This window comes from Rhinatrema bivittatum, chromosome 9 (assembly GCF_901001135.1).
Source record: "Rhinatrema bivittatum chromosome 9, aRhiBiv1.1, whole genome shotgun sequence".
Lineage (NCBI taxonomy): Eukaryota > Metazoa > Chordata > Amphibia > Gymnophiona > Rhinatrematidae > Rhinatrema > Rhinatrema bivittatum.
This window is the reverse complement of record NC_042623.1, coordinates 85,783,189-85,810,270: the sequence shown is the minus strand read 5'-3', so window position 1 is coordinate 85,810,270 and position 27,082 is coordinate 85,783,189. Positions and strand designations below refer to the sequence as shown.

At 42.2% G+C, this 27,082-nt stretch overlaps 1 protein-coding gene across 3 annotated transcripts in view; it reads right to left on the bottom strand.

Annotated features, from left to right (window-relative positions):
* Positions 1 to 27,082, bottom strand: part of POT1 (protection of telomeres 1) — a 364,682-nt gene that overhangs the window by 133,907 nt on the left and 203,693 nt on the right. For all 3 annotated transcript variants that reach the window (XR_003858606.1, XM_029615658.1, XM_029615659.1), the window contains exons 9-10: positions 26,377 to 26,667; positions 11,711 to 11,866 (exon numbers count right to left, since the gene is read on the bottom strand). Coding sequence is in view for 2 of the 3 variants with exons in the window: in XM_029615658.1 (XP_029471518.1) it covers positions 11,711 to 11,866; positions 26,377 to 26,667 (447 nt within the window). In the remaining variant the exon portion in view is untranslated. The remainder of the gene's footprint in view (positions 1 to 11,710; positions 11,867 to 26,376; positions 26,668 to 27,082) is intronic.

Here is a 27,082-nt window from a genome sequence, read left to right as displayed (position 1 = left end):
TTAACATTTATTAATATCAACTTTCTACACATTCTTCGAGGGGCTCACTACAAGCAGAAGGATGATAAAGGGGATGGAACAGCTCCCCTATGAGGAAAGGTTGAAGAGGTTAGGCCTGTTCAGCTTGGAGAAGAGACGGCTGAGGGGGGATATGATAGAGGTCTTTAAGATCATGAGAGGTCTTGAACGAGTAGACGTTAATCGGTTATTTACACTTCCGATTAATAGAAGGACTAGGGGGAATTCCATGAAGTTAGCAAGTAGCACATTTAAGACCAATCGGAGAATGTTCTTTTTCACTCAATGCACAATTAAGCTCTGAAATTTGTTGCCAGAGGATGTGGTTAGCGCAGTTAGTGTAGCTGGGTTCAAAAAAGGTTTGGATAAGTTCTTGGAGGAGAAGTCCATTAACGGCTATTAATTGAGTTTACTTAGGGAATAGCCACTGCTATTAATTGCATCAGTAGCATGGGATCTTCTTGGTGTTTGGGTAATTGCCAGGTTCTTTTGGCCTGATTTGGCCTCTGTTGGAAACAGGATGCTGGGCTTGATGGACCCTTGGTCTGACCCAGCATGGCAATTTCTTATGTTCTTATGTTCTAGTATGTTTCTGGCTTTTGAGTCAAGTGATGTGACAGATATTTTAGAAAAAGAGATATTTGTTACATTGCTTTTCAAGTTGGTGGGTTATTATTGCTGCTTAGTTTATAGAGAGGAATTTTAAGAGGTAAAGGGACTGTTTTGCTGATGTAGGATTTCTTTTTGTTCTAACTTTAGTTGGGAGAAAAAAGCTCTTGGGTAAAACATTAAACACTTGTATATGCACGAGAAAAAAATAGTATGGAAAATAAAATCTCAGATCTAAAGGCAATTATAAGAACAGGCTGACTTGGATGAAGTGAATGTCATTGAGATATGATGCACAGAAACCACTAATAGGATATAGTTATACTAGGCTACAAAATAGTCAGGAAGGTCAGAGTAGAAGAACGGGAGGAGTGTTGGTAAAAATAATTCGTACCTGCGGGGTTACAAATGTTTTTATATAAATAAATAACATTAACTAAACACTGCAGGGTTTATGAGATAAAGGTGAGGCACAGTGGGTTAATATGAAAGGAGAGAATTGAACTTCTTTTCATACTGGTGTAAAATACAAACCTTCATAACAGTCAGAAGAAATATATTTAATGGATGATATTTACAAAATTGTTATGAAAGAGAAAGTGTTATAGTTAGGCAATTTCAATCTGCCAAATATTAGGACACCCTGGCTGTAATGGCTTCTAGAAGCATGGAGAGCCCAGATACTCTGTTGGGAGAAAGCAGAGTTGCTTACCTGTAACAGCAGAATGATAGTCCTCACACATGAGTGACATCAGCAGATGGAGCCTGAGACGGAAAACTTAAGTCAAAGTTTCTGGAACTTTGACCTTGAATACTGAGCATGCCCAGCATGCTCTATTCCATGCGTCCATGCAGGGTCCCTCTTCAGTCTTGTAACATAGAATTAAGGTTAAAATTCAAACAAAAAATAGGAGAAACCCAACCTCGTGATGGAGCGGGTGGGTTTCATGAGGACTAACATACTGCTGTCCTAGGAGAACACGTGTTACAGGTAAGCAACTCTGCTTTCTCCTAGGACAAGCAGGATGGTAGTCATCACACATGGGTGAACACCTAGCTACAGGCTGTTTCCCAACACAAAAGGGGACCAACAAGCACCAACCAGGTGCCAACGGGAACAACAACCACAGTGCTGTTGGTAACAGAGAGACAGCCAGAACCCAAACAACTGGCCCTAGGCAGGGAGAGTTGGTTCTATACCTCAAAGAGATTCCAAAGGACAGACGAGCTTAACCTACTATCACATCGGCCATCCCTATCCAGACAGAAGTGAAATGCAAATGTGTGGAGAGAACTCCAAGTTGCAGCCCTGCAGATCTCCTCCATGGAAACTGCTCGCAAGTGGGCCACTGATCCTGCCATGGCTCTGACAGAATGTGACTTACATGACTCCCAAGATGCAGTCCCGCCTGGGCATAACAGAAGGAGATGTAGTCTGCTGGCCAATTGGATAGTATCTGTTTGGCAACGGCAACTTCCAGCCTATTCTTGTTAAAAAAAATAAATAGCTGGGTGGACTATGGATTTCTGTCCACTCCAGATAGAAGGCTAAGGCTCTCTTGCAATCCAAACTGCGCAGGGCTTGTTCACCTTGGTGCGAATGGGGCCTGGAAAGAAATGTTGGCAGGACGATTGACTGGTTAAGAGGGAAATCCGTCACCACCTTAGGCAGGAACTTAGGGTGCATACGCAAGACCACCCTTTCATGAAAAAATTTGGTATAAGGTGCATAAGTCATTAAGGCCTGGAACTCGCTGACCCTGCATGCTGAAGTGACCACCACCAAAAATATGACCTTCCAGGTACTTCAGGTCACAGGAACGCAGTGGCTCAAAAGGAGCTTTAATCAGCTAAGCTAGCACCATATTGAGATCCCGAGACTCAGTGAGAGGCCTTAGGAGAGGCTTCAGTTGAATCAGGCCCAGCATGAAGCATATAACTATTGGCTGAACAGAGATGGGCACATACAACTATTGGCTGTGCAGAGATGTGGTATGTGCCAACTGCACTGAGATGAACTCTAACAGAGTTGGTCTTCAAGCCAGCCTCTGATAGTTAAGCAGTTCTTGCGTGGGGCAGGAGAACAGATCCAGGGCTTTCTGCTCACACCACACAAAAAAACTCCTCCAATTCACTCTGTAGGACTTTCTAATGGAAGGCCCCGGGTGCAAAGCCCCTCTACATGAGCTCCCCACCTCAAAATGGACGCATTCGTGGTTAGGATAATTTGACTAGGGGGATTTTGGAAAGATATTCCCCGTTACAAATTCAAGAGAACCCATCACTAGGACAAAGTCCCAGAGAGACGGAGTGACTTGGATGCGAGCCCGGAGGCTCTGTGTGGCCTGGCACCACTGCAACCTCAGGGTCCATTGGGCTCAGCACATGTGTAAACGTGCCAAAGGAGTAACATGGAAGGTTACCGCCATGTGGCCCAATAGCCTCAACATATGCCGAGATGAAACCTGCTAGCTCTGTTGAATCACCGCTGGTATGGAACCCAAGGTGATTGCCCTGTAACATGGCAGGAAGGCTCTTGCCTGAGCCGTTTCTAGCAGGGATCCTATGAAGTCCAATCAAGGTGACGGGCTGAGATGGGACTTTGGGTATTTGATAACAAACCTTGTGAGTCCAACACCCGGAAAGTCAAGAACAAGGAATGATCAGCCCCTATTTGAGAGGTGCTCGAACAGCCAACAGTCCAATTATGAGAAAACATGCACCCCCACCATGGCCAGACATTTCGTGAAGACATGTGGGGGTGAATGCTAGTCCAAACGACAACATTCTGTACTGAAAGTTCCCACCACAAATCTTAGATACTTCCTGTGACCTGGGAAGATCTTGGTGTGAGTGCATGCAACCTTTAAATTGAGGGGTCCTAGCCTTTTTGCAAGAGGGGTATCAGGGTGCCCAGGGAAACCATCTTGAACTTCTTTTTGAGAAACTTGATCAAGACCCACAGGTCTAGTATGGGGTGGAGTCCCCCTGTATTCTTTGGAATCAGGAAGTACTGGGAGTAGAAACCCTATCCTCTTTGCCTTGGTGGGACAGGTTCGACCGCTGTGGCCATTAAGAGGGCGGAGAGGGGACTTCCGGCGATGATGTAGCCGTGACGGGCAATGAGCATGGCCCTCTGGAAAACTTTCCTCCAAGACCGTCCATCGCTCTATGATCTTGCCAGAGGGCACGGAGGCATGGGTCCAAGTGTGGATTCAACCACTACCAACTAGTGTGACAGCTGACGCTTCTCGAATCCGGTAGCCTGTTGGACGAGGTAAACCCCATTCGCCTTCCTGTTGACCGGAGGTATTGTGAGGGGGTGTTCCCAGATCCTCAGCAGCAATTCCTTAAAGATCTCATGCACCAGGACCACCACAATTTCTTTAGGAGCCTCAATGAACTGGAGGATTCCCAGCATTTTTTTTGTCTGGCATCCTCCTCCCTCATTAACTGAAACACAATGGCCTCAGCCATCACCTGTACAAAACCAGTGAAGGTCAAGTCCTCCGGAGGAGACCTCTTTCACTCATTTGGAGGAGACTGTTCTGAAGGGAGACCCTCCAAGTCCTCGGAGAAGGATTCTGCAGTGTCACCCCCCCCCCCCCAGGGGTCATACGGGGCCTCATCCTCACTATAGTCCACAGGGGATGGGACACTGGGTGCTCGGCCTTCGTCAAGAGGTATGGGCATCGGTGGCTCCAGTGCCGGCCCTGGCAAAGCTGGACTGGGGGCTGCAAGTTTCAGTGTCCCTGCCGGTCTCGATGGAGCTTCCTCCTCAGAGAAACTGGCAATGAGCACCGTATCAGTCAAGGGAAGCGTTGGTGCCCTGCTGGGCATTGATGGCCTCCCAGGAACCAACGCCAACTGGGTCGGTAACACACCGATAAGCACATTAAGCCATTCCAGCAGCGGTTCCAGCAAAGTGCGTGACAGCACAGGCATCGTCAGTGCTTACGGTTGGATGCCCTACAATGCCAGCTCTACCGCTCCGGTAACTCCTGGAAAGTTGCTGATGCCAAAGCAGACTGGGAGGCAGGAGGGGTGGCCGATTCTTCATCAGATCCCCGAGATGGATGACCTGCACTAGGACTGGTGGAGACCACTGTGGACCCCCAGCATCGATGGTGGATAGGTACTCCTTGCTGCAGGGTCACTTCAGGGCCATCATGGCATGAGCTGGCGTCTTTCCAAGCCTGGCTTCGTGCATCGAAGGTGACTAGTGTAGGTACTTCCTCGGCTTCCCTCTGTGCTCCACCTGGTCTTTCCACAGTACTGAGGTCAATGACGATAAACCCGATGTTCTCGACCTGGAAGAGACTGATAGGGGCTGGTCTCTGGCACCCAAATCTGCCGATGTCCATCAGAGCAGATGCTGCTGATGCCAAACGTGATGGCTCAGACTTCCTCGACCTGAAGAGTTTCTCCATCTTGTCGAGTGTGACATGCCTTGGAGGTCAACTGGGCGCACATGCGGCAACCCCGGGCGTTGTGTGATGCCCCCAGGCAGAGGACACACACCTCGTGAGTGTCTGTGTTGACATGGTCCTCTGACATTGGGGGCACCAACAGAAACCGGTCAAATGAAAAGCAAGGGAAAAACAAGGACGGTGACTGCAGGTGGTTGACACCGGCGAGCATAGAGGCACTGCAACCATGGGGGGAATGGAGCAAAAATAAATGTACTGAACCGCTGAAAACCCTGACTGATGAGACTAAGGGGAACTGAGAGGAACCCGCTTTTGAGGAAATTGCAAGAAAACCCAAAAAGACAAGGGTGGAAGAGTTTCCAAAGGCAATTTCAGAAGAAAAGCCACAAACTCACTCAACCACGAGGCAAAAGTTCCAAGGAGAAAAAAGAAACTGAAGAGGGACTTCTCGTGGACATGTGGAATAGGGCATACTGGGCATGCTCAGTATGCACAATCGAAGTTCCAGAGACTGTGACATAAGTTTTCTGTGCCAGGCTCCATCCGATGAATTCACCCATGTGTGAGGACTATGATCCTGCTTGTCCTAAGAGAACTGTTCAGTTAAATGATAATGGAACCCATATGGGAGGGGAAAATACTGGACCTGGTGCTTAGCAAAGGGGAGAATGTTTCTAATGTCATAGTGGATGATAATCTGGAATTTAGTAATCACTGGATGGTGTAGTTCAATATTAGAATGCAGGCATTGTGGTTCATTCAAAGGTGAGGGTTCTAGACTTCAGGAAAACTAAACTTGTTAAAATGGGGAAGTACTTCAAGGAGTCATTAGCTGATTGGGAAGACCTGGGGAAGTAGAACAGTGGACAAAACTCAAAGGAGATATTATAAGGGCAACTAACCTTTTTGTTAGGAAAATAAAGGTAAGAGGGAAAAGGAGATTGCTATAGTTTTCTGTAGAAGTAGCTGAAAATGTACAGGGAAAAAAGTCAGCATTCATAAACTACAAGAAACCACAGAAAGAGGAAGACAGGCGACAATAATCATCGTTTATTTATAACATTTTTCCAGCAGAGGAGTTCTAAACCATGATACAGCAGAACTGGGCTAAGAGAAGCTGGGAAAGTAGTTAGGAGAGCAGATATGGAAATAGAAGAAAAAATAGCTAATGGAAAAACAGAGGGAACAATCTTTTTTTTTTTTTTTTTAAGATATGTTAGTGTTGGAGGAAATGCAAAAGTGGTATTGTGAGACTCAGAGATAAAGGGGAGGAATATATAGAGGCTGACAAGGAAAATGGAATTTGCTTAACAAATATTTCTGTTTGGTTTTCATGGGAAGGGCCAAAAGTAGGACCACAGAAAATAGATACAAACAGGATTGGAAGTAAGGTAAGGTGGAAATGATTTCAGTAGACTGTTTATGAGGAGCTAGCTAAAAACAGAAAAAGCCATGGGGCTGGATGGGATACATCCAAGGATATTAAAGGAACTTTGAGAAGTTCTGGCAGCTGCACTGGTTGACCTTTACAATGCTTCTTTAGAGCTGGGAGTAGTTCCCATAGACTGGAAACAGGCTGATGTGGTTCCTCTTCACAAAAGTGGGAATAAGGAGGCGTCTGGGAACTACAGACTAGTTAGTCTGACCTTTGTGGTGAGTAAATTAATGGAATCACTACTGAAACATAGAATAATGCAGTTTCTGGAATCCAGTGGACTACAAGAACCGAGGCAGCATGCCACTATTAAGGTGCAACAATGAACCAAACAAAATAGAAGCTGAGCAACACAAGATGGATGCTAGACTGCACTGAGAGGAAACCTGCTCTTCTTGAATAGACTGAATATTCTTTCTTCACTTTGTAATTAGCTGGTACAGCTGGCCACAGACTTGCTGAGCTGTGGCCTTGACAAACTGTATCTAATTAAGAGGCTCATTCCAGTTACCTAGGTGTTTTCCATCACACAACATTGTTCACGTGAAAAAACCTGAAACCTGTGTGATGGAAGCAGCAGCTATGGAAACACACCATTCATATTCCAGTGAATTATGATATACCCAATCACAGTGTCTCCTTTTAGTTTCTGTGCATTTGCATGAATTCCTGATAAGAGGCAGAAGAAGATTTAAAAATGGCCAAAGTCAAAAGAATGAGAGGTTTCTTGCCTGTAATTTACAGGGACCACCCTGTAAGACTGTCTGCACCCCTGCATGCCAAGTTATCTGCTTCCTGATTGCCTAAGAACTTGCAGAGTTATCAGTAAGTGTTCCAGGATTGCTGCCTTGGGACTATGGTGATGAGTGAACCTGTCACTTACTTGCTGAATATGAAGCTGCCTTACTTCATTGCCTTGACAAGACACTAACCAGACCTTGGCCTTGGGACTGCAGCTGAGAGATTGCTGATATCTCATCACTCCTGCCAAGGACACATGAGAGTGACCTAATTAATTCTTTTAAACTAGGTATTTAGTTTTCAAATATATATTTGTGAAGCATGAGATGGAAATAATCTAGCACAAGGTGATTTAAAACCATTTGGACCATAAAAATGGTCTTTATATGTTATGCTACAAATTAAAACAATGCCTGAAATAATTGCTAACCATTGTGTGCTTAAACCGTCACAATAAAATCTCTTTTAACCACCAAAGTATAAAAATTCTGGTCTTTAATGAATTTGGTTTGAATTTGATATCAAAATAATTCTGATTATCTGCAAGATTACAGGTCCTGCCAGATGAATCTGATTAACTTCTTTAATTGAGTGACCAGAGAGTTGGATCGGAGGTCGGCACTAGACAGAGTATATTTGGATTTTGGTTAAGGCCTCTGACACATTCAGCATAGGCGATTGAGCACCCTAAATATAGACCCTAAATTGACTGATTGGGTTAGAAACCGGTTGAGTGGTCATTGACAAAGGGAAGTCAAATTTTAGAAGGCCCAACTCAACCCATGTTGTGTTTTTCACTAATCTCTGCGCTGGTTTTATAGAATTAACAAAATATTGCTTTCTTTTTGCTCTGACCCACAATGACCCTCAAAAATGAAGAAACTGGAGATAAGTTTAAGCTAGTCACAGCCAGTTCAGACTAGATATTATTTCTCAGCTCAGCTCAGTATAACAAGGAACTGTGCCTTTTCTCTAGCAGCCCTGGTTCTTTGAAATTCTTTACTGTGGCATAACACTTGTCAGACAGTTTGAAATCCTTCAAGACTTTGTTAAAGCCATTTTCGTTTAACCAGGCATACTATTAATTTTGTGAACACCACAGGGACCGCGGAAACTGTTCTAACAAGGAAAATACCTAAAATATGTACCTAGATCAGTACACAATTTATCAATCTTTTATTCCAAAAAATACTATATAAAAAATTGTTTACTTTAAGAACAATCCTCCTTTGTCAATTAATGTACAAAACAAATTCATAAAAGCACATAAAAACACACCAGACAATACACACACCCTGAAAACAAAGCCCAAAACGTCACAAAACAAACACACTAAAAACTCATCGAAATACTCCACTAGTGAGTTGATAAGCAATGGATTTCCCTAAATCCACTTTAATAATGGCGGAGTTAAGTAACACCAATCTTATAGCGGAGTTAGAAAAAACTAGACATGACTTATAACACTCACCAAATAGTATTTATTATGATATTATCTTACAGTATTTTTGATGGCACCTGTTTGAGTTAGAATTCTAAACACTTTATACAACATAGTTTTTGTGCCTTATTGTGAACCGTTGTGATGGCACCCGCTTAACGACGGTATAGAAAAGATTTTAAATAAATAAAATTTTCTTCCAGGAACTTGTCTAAATCTTTCTACACTAACAGCTTTCATCACAACCTCAGACAACGAATTCCAGGGTTTAATTATGCGTTATGTAAAAAAAATATTTCTCCTATTTGTCTTAAATATATCACTTAGTAACTTCACACAATGTCCCTTAGTCTTTATACTGTTTGAAAGAGTAAACAACCAATTTGCGTTTATCTGTTCCATTCCACTTATGTGAATTACATAGCTTTCAGCACTTGTGCTATGCCTCTCCAAAAGCTGAGACAGTCAATATATCTGAAATCATAGCTCTCTCTGGTGGCACTGTTGGCAGGGCACCAAGCCCATACCTCTACTGCCAGAATGAGGTCCATCTCTGCTGCAGCCCCTTGTTTTGGTAGTCTGAGCCTTAGTCAGTCATGGCATTGAATTCTTTCACTCTAATCAGGCCTGGGGAACACCAAAGGGTTCAGGCCCATAGGAACCTGGCAAAGGTTCATGGTGACTAAGTAGGTGATATTGTCTCATGCGGCCTCCAGGAAAGGACCTGCAAAGGGGTTGAGGGGTCATTCATTGGCAACCCGGATGAGCTCCCTTAGTGGGATACCACCCAGTCCCTGGAGATATCTGGATCTCTGAGAAAAGTGAGGCTTGATCACCCAAAAATATAGTCCTTACTCATGCAACTACCTGCGGCATGGGCTGAGGATTGCCTACACCATCTCCGAGGGATACCTCCCCACTTAGCCCTGTTCCCTTCCCTACCATTGCAGAGCCATCTGAGGTTGGGTAAGCTTCCTTTCTGGCCTACCTGGAACAGGGATGCCGGACCCATCCCTACCTCTCTTCGGGAGCCTCTAGCCCTGCCACCCAACTCACCAAAGGGTGCAATGGACAAAACCACTCCCTTGATGGATGGCACTTAATATATTATTGGGTGTGGACCTTGACCACCCCATCTGATGGGCCGAGTGACAGACTGGGGTCACTGATCCACGGGACATGGTTGCCTTGTCTCCTTGTCCCTGTTTCACTTGAAGAACAAAGCTCCACCGAAAGGGGACTCCTCAGCCAGGGAGCAGCCAATTAACCCTGTCTTCCCTTTCAATACATTCTTTTTTTGTCAATACCAATCAGATGCCATGTGTTTTGTCTTTTTTTTTTTTTAGTCAGTCACTGATATTCAGTTAGTAATTGTAATTTCATTTGAACCAATTGTAATTAATTCTGAGGTTATTTTTTTTTATTGCAGGCAGCCACTAAAGGGAAAGAACAGAGGATTTATCAGCAGTGTCAATGGCTTGGGGGGAGCAAAAAGAAAAGGAAAGGATTCTGGGCTGCTTCCTTCCTTATACTCCCCCCTAAAACGTCCAGACAGGCCACAAAATCTGAACTTGCCCAATGGGCAAACACCGTCCGTTTCAAAGCCCACCCAGCATTTCCCTGCCCCTCCTCTAGTTTATGAGGATCTCCAGCCTTCTCATCCATTATTCCAATGTCACAGGGGCATGTGGTTGCCTCAATGACATCATCGACCTGCGCGGGCGCATGTAACTGGTCCGCCTGATACCTGCACCAATTGCCCAGCCTGCTGGTGAGTCCTCCTTCCTAACTCAAGGTGCATACATGCCAGGTTGCTTGCGGCATTCACACACCTGGTGCAGTGCTGCAAGTTTAAGCGCGTTTAAGGTACACAGGAGATAATTTTGTAACACTGGCAAAAATTAGCTGACAAATATGTACAAAGGTTATTCCAAAATTCAGAGGAATTATGTGCTGAAGTCTACTTTAAAAATTATCCCAGCAAAACTCTGCGCACATAATTATAACCATTTGATACATGCAATTTTGCTGAGAGAATATGCATGCATACTTTTTGAAATCAAATGTATGTGCGTTAGTTCCAAACCCATCAAAACTCCACTTCCTGGAACACCTCTCTCTATGCTTATAAAAGTAAGTGCATATACTGTGTGTGTGAGTAATTATAAATGTGATGCTAACACAATTTTCTAAAGGGAAATTTCTGCAGATAAAGCACTACTTTACCCACAGAAGTCCCTTTGAAAATTACCCTGCCTATGGGAAAATAGGGTAGGCATACATTAATATGCAACAGTTAGAAGCCTACAAAAGAAACAGTCTGACATTTAGAGGAACATGTCTTGATGGGAAAATAAAGCAGAGGTTGCACTGAACTAAAGACAAACATTCCATGCACACGCCTAATTGTACATGCATGTGCACTCTTCTTGGAATGACAAATGCTGCATACTATATAGTATGTTGGTCTTACATAGCAATTTCCTAAAAACATGACTCAAACATTCTGAACAGCTATTTCGTTCAGAAGCAAGATGGCACTATTGCAAAATTCTAAACATCTCAATTACGTACCTTTCTTTACTCAACTATAAGAAACATTATGGACTTACTAAAATAATACATGGATATGCATTACACAATGTAAAACATTTAAATGGGAAAAAGTCATTGTCTGGACAATAAAATAGCAGGAAAACTATTCTAATGGAGTTACAAACTAAACTTTATTTTGTATTATTTTCAGGAAACTCTTGTAAATATTTAAGTTATTTTCAATGACTCATTTATAAAGCAGTGCATAATGTACAGCTCTTTAATACCTGGGACTGCGTACAATTATTTAATTGGAATGATTTTTGTTTAATTTAAGTAGCTTTGAAGTGTGTGGAAAAAAAATTAAACAGAAAAAATATTAAAGAGAAACAAAACAGATTTAAAAGTTGTTTAATTATTTGCAAAGTTGAGGTGAACCATTTTGTATTATCACACCAAAAATACATTTCAAAGAGTTAACAGGATGAGAGTCTACATTACCATAAGAGATTTTGCCACTTGTAGATGATTATCATAAACCAGAATATCTGCTGTCAGATTTCGCAATTGATGGATGACAGCTTTGTCTCCTTCTAGGGCATCATCTTCAACAAAGACCTTCCAAGAGGGATATGGGCACTCTGTACCATCCCACACCTGTGCAGGGAAAAATTATTTCAATCATGTTACAATAAAATTTGATCTTTACAAAGCATATGAAATAAGCTCTTTTGTATACTTTGGGGGTAATTTTCAAAGGGATGTACACGCTTAAAACTGGGCTTTACAGGTGTAAATGGGCTGTCTGGAAGGATTTAAAATGTAGCCAGAGGAGCAGCCTATGGAGTTGGCTGCGCTCTAGGTGTCCTTACTTGACGTGAATTTCCTCTCTGAGGAGGCCGAGCTCCTTGAGTAGGGGACACAGGAGGATAGTACCTGCGAGGCCTGTAAAATTGTTTCCTGATGTCTCTTCATGTGCCCCTGTGGGCTTCAGAGGGCACATCTGGAGAAACAGTGGACAATTGACGCAGGGACTCATGATGGTCCTTTAATTGGGCCACTGCGTCCTGGATTTTGTCCCCGAACGGATTGTCTCCTGTACAGGGAAGATCTGCAAGTTTGTTTTGTACTTCTGGGCGTAGGTCTGATGCTTTGCGCCAGGCCCAACGCCTAGCACTGATGCCCGCTGCTGAGACTCTGGATGCTGTTTCAAACGAATCATAAGCAGCTCTGACTTCGTGCTTGTCTGCTTCAAGTCCTTTTCGGAGAATAGAAGATAGGGATTCTTGTTGTAGCTGTGGTAAAGTTTCGGCAAATTCTTGCACCTGCTTCCACAGATTTCTGTTGTATTGAGTCATGTATAATTAATAGGCCGCTATTCGCGCTATCAACATGGACCCCTGAAAGACTCTGCGTCCAGTGCATCCAATGCTTTCTGGTCTTTACCAGGAGGAGCAGAGGAATGTGCACGCAATCTTTTCGCTTCTTTCTGGGCTGACTCTACCACCACAGAGTGGTGGGGCAGCTGACTTTTCTGAAAGCCTGGGGCTTGTTGGACCAGGTACGTAGCGTCCGTCTTCCTGTTGACTGGTGGTACAGTACCTGTGTGGTCCCAGAGGTGATGCAGAAGATCGTTAAGAACCTTGTGTACTGGTATCGCCATTATCTTCTTTGGAGGATCTACAAACTGTAATACCTCCAACATCTGGTGGCGAGCGTCTGTCTCCATAACCAATGGAAAGGGTATAGTTTCAGACATCTCCTTTACAAAACTTGCAAAGGAGAGGTCTTCTAGAGGAGAATGTCGTTTTCTTCGGGGGGTGAAGGCTCTGAGAGCAAGTCCTCGTAAGTGTGTGAAGAACCATCGGAGGATTCATCGTCCCATGGGTTATAGGGACTTTCTTCTTCACCTGGTGGACCCCCCTGAGGGAGGAAGCACGTCAAACTCAGGAGGGTAGCAAGGCCTCGATGGATGATGGGATGGCTTTGACGGTGGCTGCAGCGGCATCGATGGAACCGGTGCTAGCATCAAAGTGGAAGAGGTGTGTTTAGGCACCGAGAGCCCTGACGACCCTGGTATGGGCTCCGGCATCGGTAGCTCCGATGGGAGGAATCTGGTTGGAACCGCCTCTTCCTCATCCAAGGAACCCGGTATAGGAATTGGGACCTGTGGAAGCCTCTATGGGCCACTCAATGCCATCGTGTCTGATGGCAGAGGTTGGGTCGATACTGCACCGATGAGCATGTCTAGGCGCTGGAAGAGCGGTGTGCAAACATCGAGTGCGCCAGGTCCGGTGTCGGTATGGGGGCCGGCACCGGTGGTGGTTGGATATCTCTTCGACCATTGTGACCAATTCCCCCTTGGAGGCTGGCACAGAAAGCGCTGTGCCTGGGTTAGGAGGCAGGCTAGGCGTCACTGGCAACTCCACAGTAATCTGTGGAAGCTCAGAACCCGGCACCATTATTGGTGGGGAACGCCATGTGGACCCGGGTCCAGAGGAGGATGGGGGCTCCTCTACCCGGATCCGCTTCACAGGCGGCTCGATGGGTATCGATGCCGCTGAGGTATCGGTGCCGGCACCGGGCGGGGATGCACACCGGTGCCAGTGATTCCCTCGGCGCTTGGCCAGGTCTTTCTCCGGCGCCGAGGATGATGACACTGATGTCTCTGAGGGGGTCAGTGACGGACGGTCACCCGCTCCACGATGGTACTTGCTGGGCATCTCTGAGGTCGATGGACCCTTTTTAGTCGGCAATGCTTGAATTAGAGACTATGGAGCCGTGTGTTTTGGACCAAATAGCTGCTCCATCTTATCCAATCTAGCATGCCGGCCCTTAGGGGTCATATGTGCACAACTTGGGCACCAATGAACTTCGTGCGAGGATTCTAAGCATAACACGCAAACTTTGTGCTGGTCCGTTATGGACATAGTCTTCGGACACTCGGGGAATTTCCTAAACCCGGTCGCCATTAAAAAATTGGCGCGTGTGCGGTTGATGACCGTCGGGCAGCGAAAAGAATGCTGCTGGGAATCGACCGCAAACTTACCGAGCAGACTTACCGAGGGAGCAGACTTACCGAGCAGACTTACCGAGGAGCAGACTTACCGAGCGTCGGATGGAACGGATCGCGATGGGGGACCCCGGTGAGGGTGATTTTTATGAAGATAAACTTCAAAAGGTTCCGTGGAAAGTTGAGAGAAAATTTCTCACAGAGCTCCTAACCGCGAGGCAACTTGCTGCGCGGAAAAAAGAGACTGAAGGGAGACCCCTGGTGGCTGCAGGGTTAGTGCCATGCTGGGCATACTCAGTTGGCCAGTCAACGTTCTATAAACATTGACAAAAGTGTTCCGTGACAGGGCTCCATCTGATGATGTCACCTACATGTGAGGACTACCATCCTGCTTGTCCTGGGAGAAAGTAGATGTCCTAATAGTACAACACTGGATACAATATAACCATTTATTCAAGATTTAAAATTTTTTGTAATACAGCATTTAAATCTCTCCAGAGGAGGTGAGATTTCCCTCCAGTTCAGAGAAGGGAACAACAATACATTTATCAGTGGGACATGGTTCATCGTAAAGGGCTTAATAAAGCCATTGAGTGGGAAGCAGTTTTTTGAAACATAGTTGTTCATTGTCAAATACATGGGTCTATATAAAGCTAGTACGAACCACTACAGGATATAAGCAGATATAGGTTCCGATAGGTTGTACCCTTGATTCTCTTGAACTAAAATGGTGTGCTGAAGGTTTTTATGAGTGAATGATCTCCATTGCATTGCTAAGGTAATACATTTGCAATATTTGTGGAAAAATGTTAGCAACACTGTGGCTAGATGCCATTAAGGCAGGAGTTACTTTGAACAAGGTATATTTAAAACATTATGCATTTGCTTTGCTTTTAGTGAACAAGAGTGAATAATCAATTAAGATGAGTGTTTGAACACATATTAACAAAATGAATGTAGAGTTGAGCTACCGAGTCAAGAAACTACCATATAAACGTTCGCTAAGAAATGTTTTGAAAATTTTCAGTTAGAATACCTGTATAAAAATAATAGCAATACATTCTATTAATTTTTCAGAGTAAGAAGCAGTTTGGGAAACACAACAGCAATAACTACCCCATCACAATAACTACCACATCGTGACTAACATTTAAATGAGGGAAAGGGGAGGGGTTAGGGCAGGGTTAAAAAATGTTGAAGTCAGTACCGCTGCAGGCGATGTTTTACACAATTGCCGGCAGTAGAAACGGAATTAACTAAACCTTTCACATTGGCGCTATGGGGGCGATAGTGTGCAGCCAGGCCACAATTGTGGTGAGTGAAAATGCACCGCCGGCTCACTATTGACCCCTGCCCCTTTTTTTTTTTTTTTTTTTATAGCGGAATGATGAATTCCGGGGTTACACTGATATATACATTGGTAGTGTTACTTCCTCTTTATGTAGGGTTTTTTTCTATATGTTAAATTGAGTACCCACATAATATTCAACAGTTTAAAAGCCTTTTTTGTATATGTGTGTGTATACACACACACACACACACACACACACACACACACACACACACGTACATAGGAACCTTTGTTTTCAGTTTTTGTGTTTCCTGGTAATTTAGCAGTGTTTGTTTTAACAGCAAAAATAAAAAATGGGAGAAAACAGTGAAAAAATAATTTTTCCAGGTAAATATCTGTTTTGTTCTTGTAATAAATACTGACAAATTCCCATGATAAATAAAATAAAAACTGAAAAAGAAGGTCATGTTCTGTTCATGTGTTCGAGCTCTTTGTGGTGGGAGGAAGGCGTATTTATCAAATTGTTTGCAGTATATTCTTTTCTCCAAAATTGCAGTCCGCCCCATTTTGCAGCACGGTTAAGCTATTACCAGTTGGAAAGTTTTTCCTTTCAGCTGTTATTGTCGTGGTTTCACGAAAGAATGTTTCATCTTCAAATCAGCAGGGGACCAGTTTGGATTGTCCCTTAACCCACAGGCAGCATATGTACTGTGAATATACTTGATTCCAACTGGAAGTCTTTATTTTAACTGTTGCAGCTATCAATTTCTGTGTTTATTCTTTTGAATCTTCAGCTATTTGCAACTTGCTGGTGGGTTGGCTCTTTTGCCCACTTTGAGGAAAGCATCATACAAATCTCTGAGAATCCTATTTATTGTACAGTGTTCTTAATACCAGGGGTTCCCCCTGAAGAAGCCATCTTTGGTGAAACAAGGGCCTTGTCTGGGACGCTACACAATATCCAAGATATGATCCACACCGTCTCATAATTAGCTAAATTTCATTATAAAGTGCAAGCAAGGCACCAAAAGTCTTACATACCCAACTAGAATTGCCAATTAAGTTTTTTGATGTGCTAGTTTGACAGCTAATTTTTTACTCCATTTTCCTGCATTATTTTATGTAGATGAATTAGCATAAATTTGTGGTTAATGCTCTTAATGAAATAATGTGTGTTTAATATGAAATATAAAAATGTGAACTAATGTGTGGATAATTACTGCATACATTGCTTTACAGTGTTAATGGTATACACATTTCTATCTGGTTTCCTCTATGTGAAGCTGCTATGATTTTTCACTTATATTTTCATGTTTAGACAGTTGTGTTTGCTCTTTGATTGAATTTGATTTTAGAGATGCTCCCTTTTTTAATGTATTGGATACTGTGAATAAAGTTTTGATTTTTACTTAGAGATAATGCTATATATTTATATATGTGCTAGGATTTCTCTGATTTTTAGGCTACAGGGAGGCTGGAGGGAGGTGACTATTGGCTAAAAAGACTTTCAAGAACTGCTTGCTGAAACATGCTGTCTTTCTAAAACATGCTACCCAGCTAGTAACGGAACATGAAGGTATGACCAGAAGATATGCTTCTGCTCTACATACAAGCACATTATAGATGGACAACCGATGCTGCCATTGCTTTCATTTGATGCATTTTCACTGTGTCACTTAGCTGTAAACCTGTTAGATTATTTATTTATTAGTTTTTATATACTGACATTTGATCAATCGAGATATCACATTGGTTTACATTCAGGTACTGTAGGTATTTCCCTATCCCCAGAGGGCTTACAATCTAAGTTTTTGTACCTGAGGCAATGGAGGGTAAAGTGACTTGCCCAAGGTCACAAGGAGTGACAGCAGGACTTGAACCGTGGTCTCCTGGTTCATAGCCCACTGCTCTAACCACTAGGCTATTCCTCCTCCCTAAGATTATAACAGTAAGATATGCAGTTTACCAGGCAGGTTGCTAAAGTTCTCTTGATTACAGCAGTTCCTAGTTTGTTAGGGTTGAAGGACATGACTAATTCGATTGATAGACTGCGACAGTATTCTGTTCATGTAATAGATCAGTGTCCTTTTGCAGTCCAGCATGTGCAATGCCTGCTCGCCTTTGTCTAGGGACTATTCATGCTCTAGTTTTTGGCTGAGTTTGTATGCCATATTGTGTTCCTGGGAGGTATATTGCTGTAAAAATTGCTCAGTGAGGAATGGCCCAATCTCTGATCCTCAGTTTATTTGCAGAGGATGTAAAAGTCTGTCTCTCCATGCTTATTTATGAAGAACATTATAACTTGGTTATCTGTCTGAAATATGATTCTCTATCTAGATAACAAATTTGTGAAAGCTCTTAATGCTTTGTAGATGGCTCCTAGCTCTAGCCAATTTATTTGATAAGATGTTTCACTTTTTGATCAGGCACTCTGGATGTTGTCTAAAAGGTCATGAGCACTTCATCCTGTCTGAGTCATCAGTGGTCAATATCACCCAATATTGTAACTAATAAAAAAAGATGATCTCGGGTGAGCTACTCATAGTTACTCCACCACTGCAGTACTCTGATCATCCATTCCAAGATAATGATCAGGTGAAATAAAAACTGTGTTAGCTGATCCCATGCAACTTGAGTGCCCACTGGATTTGACAAGTAAGGGAAAGGGAAGACATGGACTGTTGTCATTATACTAGGATCAAATATGCAGTTGAACGCTCTCTGATGAAGAGCAGATGCACCAAGTGCAATATAGTTTGCACTCTTTAAGGGGAAAAAAAGACCTTCCCTTTATGGGTGTTTATCAAGGCTCCTATGAAGTGGATACTCTGAGCAGGGGATAGACTGGATTTCTGAAAGATTATGAGAAAAATCCAGAGACTGCAGATCATCTAACACATTTTTCAGCAATTGTTGGGTATTCTCTGGGTAAGAGTTCTTTCCTAGTGAATTGTCTAAGTACAGAAAAACAAATATTCCTTGTGTTTTTTTTTGTTTGTTTTTTTTAGAAGACTGGCGGAGATGCCAAATGGGAGTACCCGATACTCGCAGTGAGAGCCATTTACCATGAACTGGAAGAATTTGAAATATAGAAGATAGATACGAATGTGTATGTATGCATTCTTCAGGTCCAGACAACATAATCAATCCTTCGTATCTAATCAGGGAAGGAACAGTCTGAAGTGTTTTAGTCTTGAATTTTTCTCAAAACAGAAATTTGTTCAGGTCCAAGAGATCTCGTATCAGTTTCCAACCTCTCAGTTTCTTGGAAATTAAATATCTGAAATAGAATTGCTTGTTGATTTGTCCATGAGGTAGCAACTTGACTGCCCTGTCTCAAAGTAGGGCTTCTACTTATTACTGTAACTAGGGACCATATGAGGCATTGGTAATGGATATTTGGTTGTGTCAATCCAATGGAATCTGGGGAAGATGTAGGCAATATCGACAGTTTACGATTTGCAGATCCGTTTGTCCCTTCACTTGGAGCCACCAACAGTAGCGAAAGAATAGTTCCAGGGTTTTGGTCAAACCGGGATAGCCTTCCAGATGGAAGTCGTATGCCCACTGAAGTACTTTCTTTCGAAGGAGTTTAGGGTCGTCTTTCCCAGTGGCACCAGAACCACTATGCCCACTAGAATCTTCACAGGATTGATGATGTGGCAAGGGGGGGGGGGTGTCCTGTAAATCTTCTGTCTCAAAGGACCTGGACAGGACATCTGCATGCTGACTTTTCTCCACAGAGCAGTATTTGAGTTCAAAATCATAGTGGTTAAAAAATACTGACCAATGGGCTTGTCATGGATTTAATCATTGTACTTGTTGGAAGTATTGAAGATTCACATTATTAGCCAGGAAGACGAAAGATAGCTATTGCTATCCCTGGGAGTGAGTAAGAGGAAGTAGACTACTTTATGGGATAAGAACATAAAATTTGCCATATTTGGTCAGACCAAAAGTCCATCAAGCCCATCAAGGCCAATCCAGGTCACAAGTAACTGGAAGGATCCCAAAGGGTAGATTGATTTCATGCTACTTATCCCAGGGACAAACAATGGACTTCTGCAACTCTACCTTAATAGTTTATGGACTTTTCCTCCAGGAACGTGTCCAAACGTTTTTTGAACACAGCTACACTAATAGCTTTCTCCACAGCTTCTGGCAATGAATTGAGAAAAATATATTTTTTTAAATTAGTTTTAAATATATAACCTAGTAGCTTCATTTGTACTCTTTGAAAAAGTAAACAATCCATTAAATTTTACTCATTCCTCTCCACTCATTATTTTATAGACCTCTATCCTATCTACCCTTAGTTTTCTCTTCTCCTTGTTGAAGAGTCCTAACCTCTTTAGCCTTTCCAAAAGGAGAATCATTCCATCCCCTTTATCCTTTTGGTTGCCTTTCTCTGTACCATTTCTAATTCTGTTTATTTATTTATTTATTTTTTGGTTTTTATATACCGGTGTTCCTGTATGAAATACAGATCACATCGGTTTACATTGAAACAGAACATGAAAATCACCAATAAAGGCATTACATAGAACAAGGTTATGAAACTTGGAATAGGGTACATTAGTTCAAAACTTAACAATAATGTTGTAACATTAATGACTAAAAGAAAAGAGAAGAGAAACCTAAAAAACTTAGTTAATAGGTCTTATTAAACATAAAAATAAAAATCATAAAAGTATAATTGAGAGAATCTCATATGTCCTGCAATTAGATAACGAGTCAGGTAGTAGTAAAGAGCATGGAGTTTGTGATGAAGAGACGCTCTTGCTAGCTGGAGGGAAAAAATGTTCATGGTTCAGAAAAGCTTGGCTAAAAAGCCATGTTTTAAGTTTTTTTTTTAATGAAGAGTGGCAAAGTTCTAGCCGAATATCTGGTGGGAGGGCATTCCATTGAATGGGGCCTGCTGTAGATATGGCACGTTTATATTGTGAAGATTTTGTTGAGGGTACATCGAGTGTGCCTTTATATGCTCCTCTGATGGGTCTAGAAGAAAAATGAAGACGTAGTTGGGTACTTAGTTGAAGAGGGGAGATATTGTGAATGGATTTATGAATTACAGTGTATACTTTATATAGGATCCTTTGCTTTATTGGCAGCCAGTGGAGGAGTTTGAGAATGGGGGTGATGTGATCTCTTTTATTCGTATTGGTAAGGATTCTGGCTGCAGAATTTTGTACCATTTGGAGGGGTTTGATTGATGAAGTAGGAAGGCCAAGAAGAAGCGAATTGCAATAGTCGATTTTTGATAGAATAATTGCTTGTAGAACCATCCGAAAATCATTGAAATAAAGAAGAGGTTTCAACTTTCTCAAGACTTGTAACTTATAGAAACAGTCTTTGGTGGTAGTGCTTATAAATTTTTTAAGATTGAGCTGATTGTCTAGCATGACACCAAGATCTCGAACATGTGGTGAGTGATTTAATATGGGAATGGATGAACTAAGTAGGTCAGCTGGGTTTAGGAGTTTGTAGTTGATGTCTTGATTGATGATTAGAATCTCAGTTTTGTTGTTGTTAAGAATGAGGCAAAGGCTAGAGAGAAGCTGGTTGATCTGTTGCAGACAATTGTTCCAGTGATTCAAGGTTTTTTGTAAGGATTCTGTGATTGGGATGAGTATCTGGATGTCATCTGCGTAGAGATAGTGAGTTAGATTTAGTTTAGTAAGTAGACGACATAGAGGTAGGAGGTAAATGTTGAAGAGGGTAGGGGAAAGGGAGGAACCCTGAGGGACTCCCTGGTTGGAAGGGATCGATTGTGATTCTTTGTTGTTAATCTTTACCTTGAATTGTCTATTTGCTAGGAAGGACTTGAACCAACTGAAGACTGTTCCTTTAATGCCTATATCTGCCAGACATTTTAATAGAGATGAATGGTTGACAGTGTCAAAGGCCGCAGAGAGATCTAATAGAATCAAAAGATGTGGTTGTTTTTTGTCCATATTAGCTAGAATAGCATCGGTAAGAGAAATAAGGAGAGATTCCGTACTTAACGATTTCCGAAAGCCGTACTGGGATGATACAAGAATGTTATTTTCTTCCAGATACTCAGATAGTTGTTTATTGACTATCTTTTCCATGAGTTTGGCGATCAATGGCAGATTGGCTATTGGGCGGAAATTAGCTGGATCAGTGGTAGGGAGGTTCGGTTTTTTAAGTAGAGGTTTAAGAATAGCTAGTTTAAGTTGGTCGGGAACTAGACCCTGGGAAAGAGAGCAATTAATGATGTCTGCAATTGGTTTTGATATGGAGTTCCTTATTGCGATGAGTAGGTTAGTAGGAATTGTGTCTAAGGGATGAGAGGACGGTTTCATTTTTTTGAGTATGTTACATCTTTTTTGAGATGTGGTAACCAATATTGCATACAATACTCAAGATAAGGTTGCACCATGGAGCAATACAGAGGCAGGATACTTGCCAGGTATTTGCGACCTGGAATAGCCACTGTGCTCGATGGACCTAGGTCTGACCCAGTATGGTCATTCTTATGTTGATGACCATCTTGATTTCTTCAATAAAATATGCCTTGTAAAGTTGTTTTTGAGTTAGTATTCTTTTCTCCACGTCACATCTTTTAGAGTCTACAGCAGCGTTTCTCAATCTTTTCAAGTCCAGGGCACACCTACATTAACAATAATGTGTTATACAAACTTCTATAGAGCAGGTCCTGTGGACATGAATAGAACTAATATGGCCAAAAGAAGAGCTAGGGAAGCAGTGAAACACACCAGTCTATTTTCTAAATTTTAAAAGGAAGGAAGAGATAGGGTGGAGGCATCAAAATGGAGCAATGTTCCAGTGACTTTTGAAATTAATTGCTATATCAATTTCAAGCCCAGAGACTCATGGGCTCCCCCATACCACCAGCTTTACGTAGATGTGGATATAATAAATTATATTATACAAAAAGCACACACAACTACTGTTGGTTTTTCACTTCCAGTAATTACCTATGAATTTTCTCCACTTTCTCTGGCTCTTTTGGCACTGGAGTAAAGTCTAATTTGCATTTGTGAGTTATCCACAGCTTCAGCACATTTTTCAATACCTCTTCTTTGGGCTTTAGCCACAATTTGGCCATGCTGTTGTGTATAGAGGACTCTCATCTTGAGAGACACCCCCCCCCCCCCTTTCCTTCTGCTACTCTCTACTTCCCTCTCTCTCTACCCTCAGCTGTCTTTTACCATATGCCAATCAACCATCTGCCCTTACTCCTCTCCCTGAAGATGTTTTTGCTCATTTTGCTCCTCACTGCCAGCAAATTCCTGTTCTTTCCCTATCCTCGAGTTCCTCCCCACTCATGGATGACCCTCGATCTCTATCCCATCTTCTCAGTTTCTTGCCATAAAAAGACATCTCCATTGTAGATACTTATGCTCTTATTGTAGATATAGGTGAACCGGTGGATGTAATGGATTTGGATTTCCAGAAGGCATTTGACAAAGATCCTCATGAGAGGCTTCTAATAAAAGTAAAAAGTCATGGGATAGGTGGCGATGTCCTTTCGTGGATTACAAACTGGTTAAAAGACAGAAAACAGAGAGTAGGACTAAATGGACAATTTTCTCAGTGGAAAATAAGATACAGTGGAGTGCCTCAAGGATCTGTACTAGGACCCGTGCTTTTCAATATATTTATAAATTATCTGGAAAGGAATACGACAAGTGAGGTAATCAAATTTACAGATGATACAAAATTATTCAGAGTGGTTAAATCACAAGCGGATTGTGATAAATTGCAGGAGGACCTTGCGAGACTGGAAAATTGGGCATCCAAATGGCAGATGAAATTTAATGTGGACAAGTGCAAGGTGATGCATATAGGGAAAAATAACCCATGCTGTAGTTACATGATGTTAGGTTCCATATTAGGAGCTACTGCCCAGGAAAGAGAAATAGGCATCATAGTGGATAATACTTTGAAATCGTCAGCTCAGTGTACTGTGGCAGTCAAAAAAGCAAATAGAATGTTAGGAATTAGGAAGGGAATGGTGAATAAAACGAAGGATGTCATAATGCCTCTGTATCGCTCCATTGTGAGCCAGCACCTTGAATACTGTGTACAATTCTGGTCGCCATATCTCAAGAAAGGTATAGTTGTGATGAAGAAGGTACAGAGAAGGGCAACCAAAATGATAAAGAGGATAGAACTGCTTCCCTATGAGGAAAGACTAAAGAGTTTAGGGCTGTTCAGCTTGGAGAAGAGACAGCTGAGGGAGGATGTGAGAGAGGTCTTTAAAATCATGAGAGGTCTAGAAAGGGTAAATGTGAATCGGTTATTTACTCTTTCGGATAATAGAAGAACTAGGGGGCACTCCATGAAGTTAGCATGCAGCACATTTAAAACTAATCGGAGAAAGTTCTTTTTCACTCAACACACAATTAACTGTGGAATCTGTTGCCAGGGGAAGTAGTTAGTGCAGTTAGTGTAGCTGGGTTTAAAAAAGGTTTGGACAAGTTCTTGGAAGAGAAGTCCGTTACCTGCTATTAATCAAGTTGACTTAGAAAATAGCCACTACTATTACTAGCATCAGTAGCGTAGGATATACTTTTTGGGTACTTGCCAAGTACTTGTAGTCTGTATTGGCTACTGTTGGAAACAGGAACCTGGGCTTGATGGACCCTTGGTCTGACCCAGTATCGTCATTCTTATGTTGATGACCATCTTGATTTCTTCAATAAAATATGCCTTGTAAAGTTGTTTTTGAGTTAGTATTCTTTTCTCCATGGCCAACACCCCTCAAAAACTAATAGTGCTCATCAGAATCACGAGCCCAGGAGAGGTGCCTGGGCGCGCGAAGGGAGAGTGGGTGCTCAACACAGAGCGCCCTCTCTCCTGCATTTTTTACTGTATTGGCCTAATTGTAAGCAAATTATGCACTGATTTAGGGTTATCACAAAGAGAGAACAAAAAATGTAAATTTTTATAATTGCTTTTTCCAGACTAATTTATAGGACCTGTCTCTCTTTTCTTTTGCAGGTAAAAGGGGTTATTTGGTGTTTGTGTTTAAAATGGGAGGGGGGGATAGACAATGACTTTATGGAAGAGACAGTCCCATTGAAAACCACAAGAAAGACTCTGCTTCAATCACCATGATAGTCTTTTTTATATTCCACCAGCACTGAAGGACAAAAATGAATGTGCATATTTTCAAGAAGAAAATGTGACCAAAATCCTCTTTCATAATGTACTTCCCAATCTCAATTTTTCTTTTTAAGTTTAAAGAAAAAAAGGCATTCAGAAGTCAAACGACTTTGAAAAAGGGCTGTCCACCAATGCTTCTCTAATCTAGGTATCCAAGATATAAAATTTACCAGTATAATAGAATAAAAAATATTTAAGGTCTGCTAGGAGAGCAAAAATGGAGAATCAATAAAAACAAGGAGAGCTCAACTCTGATAAAGTGCACAGCACAGCATTGTAGTTGCAACCAAATTATCAATAAATTACTTTTACAGTTTTTGATCCTGCAATGTTAAAGTCTATTCATATGTGCAAGACCTTGTCCAATTAGATGCAAGGTCAACATATGGAAGCACAACTTCACAACAGAGCTAGCTTTATGTAATTAGGATTTATTCTCTGTTGACTGGCTGCACCAAATCTTACTTAGGCCTTGGTCATGGCCATTGGCATTTGGAATCTTAGCAACTTGGATTTTAAACTTAAAGGGCCTTACAAATATTAACTCTGCTACCTCTAGTTGATGGTAAATGCTCCTGTTCTATAAATACCTGAGCCTTTTGTATGTATTTTTGAGTGCAGAAGGTAGCTATTCCCCCATACACACTAAAACAATTAAGTGATTATCATTTATATACAGTATTACCATTTCTGGTATCCCAAAGGATTACATTAAGAAACAGGGGCCTGGGTGTTGGACCAAGTATTTACAAGAATTAAAGACGAACAAATAGACTGTGAGCCTACTGGGGACAGGGAAATATCTACAGTGCTGGAAAAGCAGAATATATATCAAACAAACAAACAAACAAATAAAGGGAACCATAATGAATACTTGATGCCAACATTTTCCATTCAATAAGTGACTAGTAATGACTGAATGCTACAGTTTTCCTGGCATGTTCCCCCCTGTGTCCCCCCCTCACACCCCGGGGCAAATCCCGAAACACAATCTTCTCTTATGATCACTAGCAGGCCGATACAGTACATAACCTGCGATTGGACGCGCGTTTTCGACGCGCTAGCGTTACCCCTTATTCAGTAAGGGGTAATAGCGCGTCGAAAAAGCGTGTCCAACCCCCCCGAACCTAATAGCGCCCGCAACATGCAAATGCATGTTGATGGCCCTATTAGGTATTCCCACGCGATTCAGTAAGTAAAATGTGCAGCCAAGCCGCACATTTTACTTAAGAAATTAGCGCCTACCCAAAGGTAGGCGTTAATTTCTGCCGGCGCCTGGGAAGTGCACAGAAAAGCAGTGCACTTCCCAGGCCTGCGGCTCATGGGTTGAAAACCGGACGCTCAATTTTGCCAGCGTCCGGTTTCCGAACCCGTGGCTGTCAGCGGGCTCGAGAACAGACGCCAGCAAAATTGAGCGTCGGCTGTCAAACCCGCTGACAGCCGCCGCTCCTGTCCGAAAAGAGGCACGAGGGACACGCTAGTGTCCCTAGCACCTCTTTTTACCGCCAGCCCTAATTTAAATAAATTAAATGACTGTATCGCGTGCACAGGAGAGTGGCCTGTGTGCGCGCTGGGAGAGTGGGCACTCACTTGCTCTCCCGCAGTTTTTACTGTATCGGCCCGTAGGTGGGGAGAGACTGGAGTAAGACTATAACTTTCCTCTTACAAGCTTGTGTACATGAATGAAATTGTTTAGAAAATATTCACCTTTAGAAGAAATGATTGTACAGTGACTTCTGCTTTTCCCACAAGTTGACAAGTCAAGTCAAAATACTGCATTGGCTGTACAGCAGAAAGTTTTACTGTTAGTCCACCGATGGAAAGGTGATTGACTGCCCAGCTACGTAGTATTTCTAGCATCTTCTGGTCCTCAGAGGTATAGTGAAACAATTTACTGGAAGTTCGAGGAATTATTGGTGTCCCTACTGTGCCATCAAACACCAGGGCTGAGAAGCCAGCACTAGTAATTCCCTGCATCTCATTATTGAACTCCTGGATCTGGGGGAGGAAAAAAGAAGGAAAACAATAAGAAAAGATTTAATAACTGCCTGCAAATGTATCATAATATAAATTACATTTGTGGCTCTCTGAAACAGATGGTTGAGAATGGATGCAAAAAGTGGCTGATTTAATAATCTCAAATGATAGAATAAAATCATTATGGTGAGATTCACCTGGCATCTACAAACAAATTAATTACATTTATAAAATGGCCATGATAAATCTTCAATGGCAAAATATCTGTGTGAATAAAATTTAGCATCTTTCCCTTTTCAATGTAATTTCATTTTTCTCTATTTTATAAGTGTAACTGATTCTTAGGTTTAAGGTATGCAACCCCTTCCCTGACAAGTTGTCCATACCTTGCATATCACAAACCATTTGCTGAGAATTATTACAGCACATACCTCAA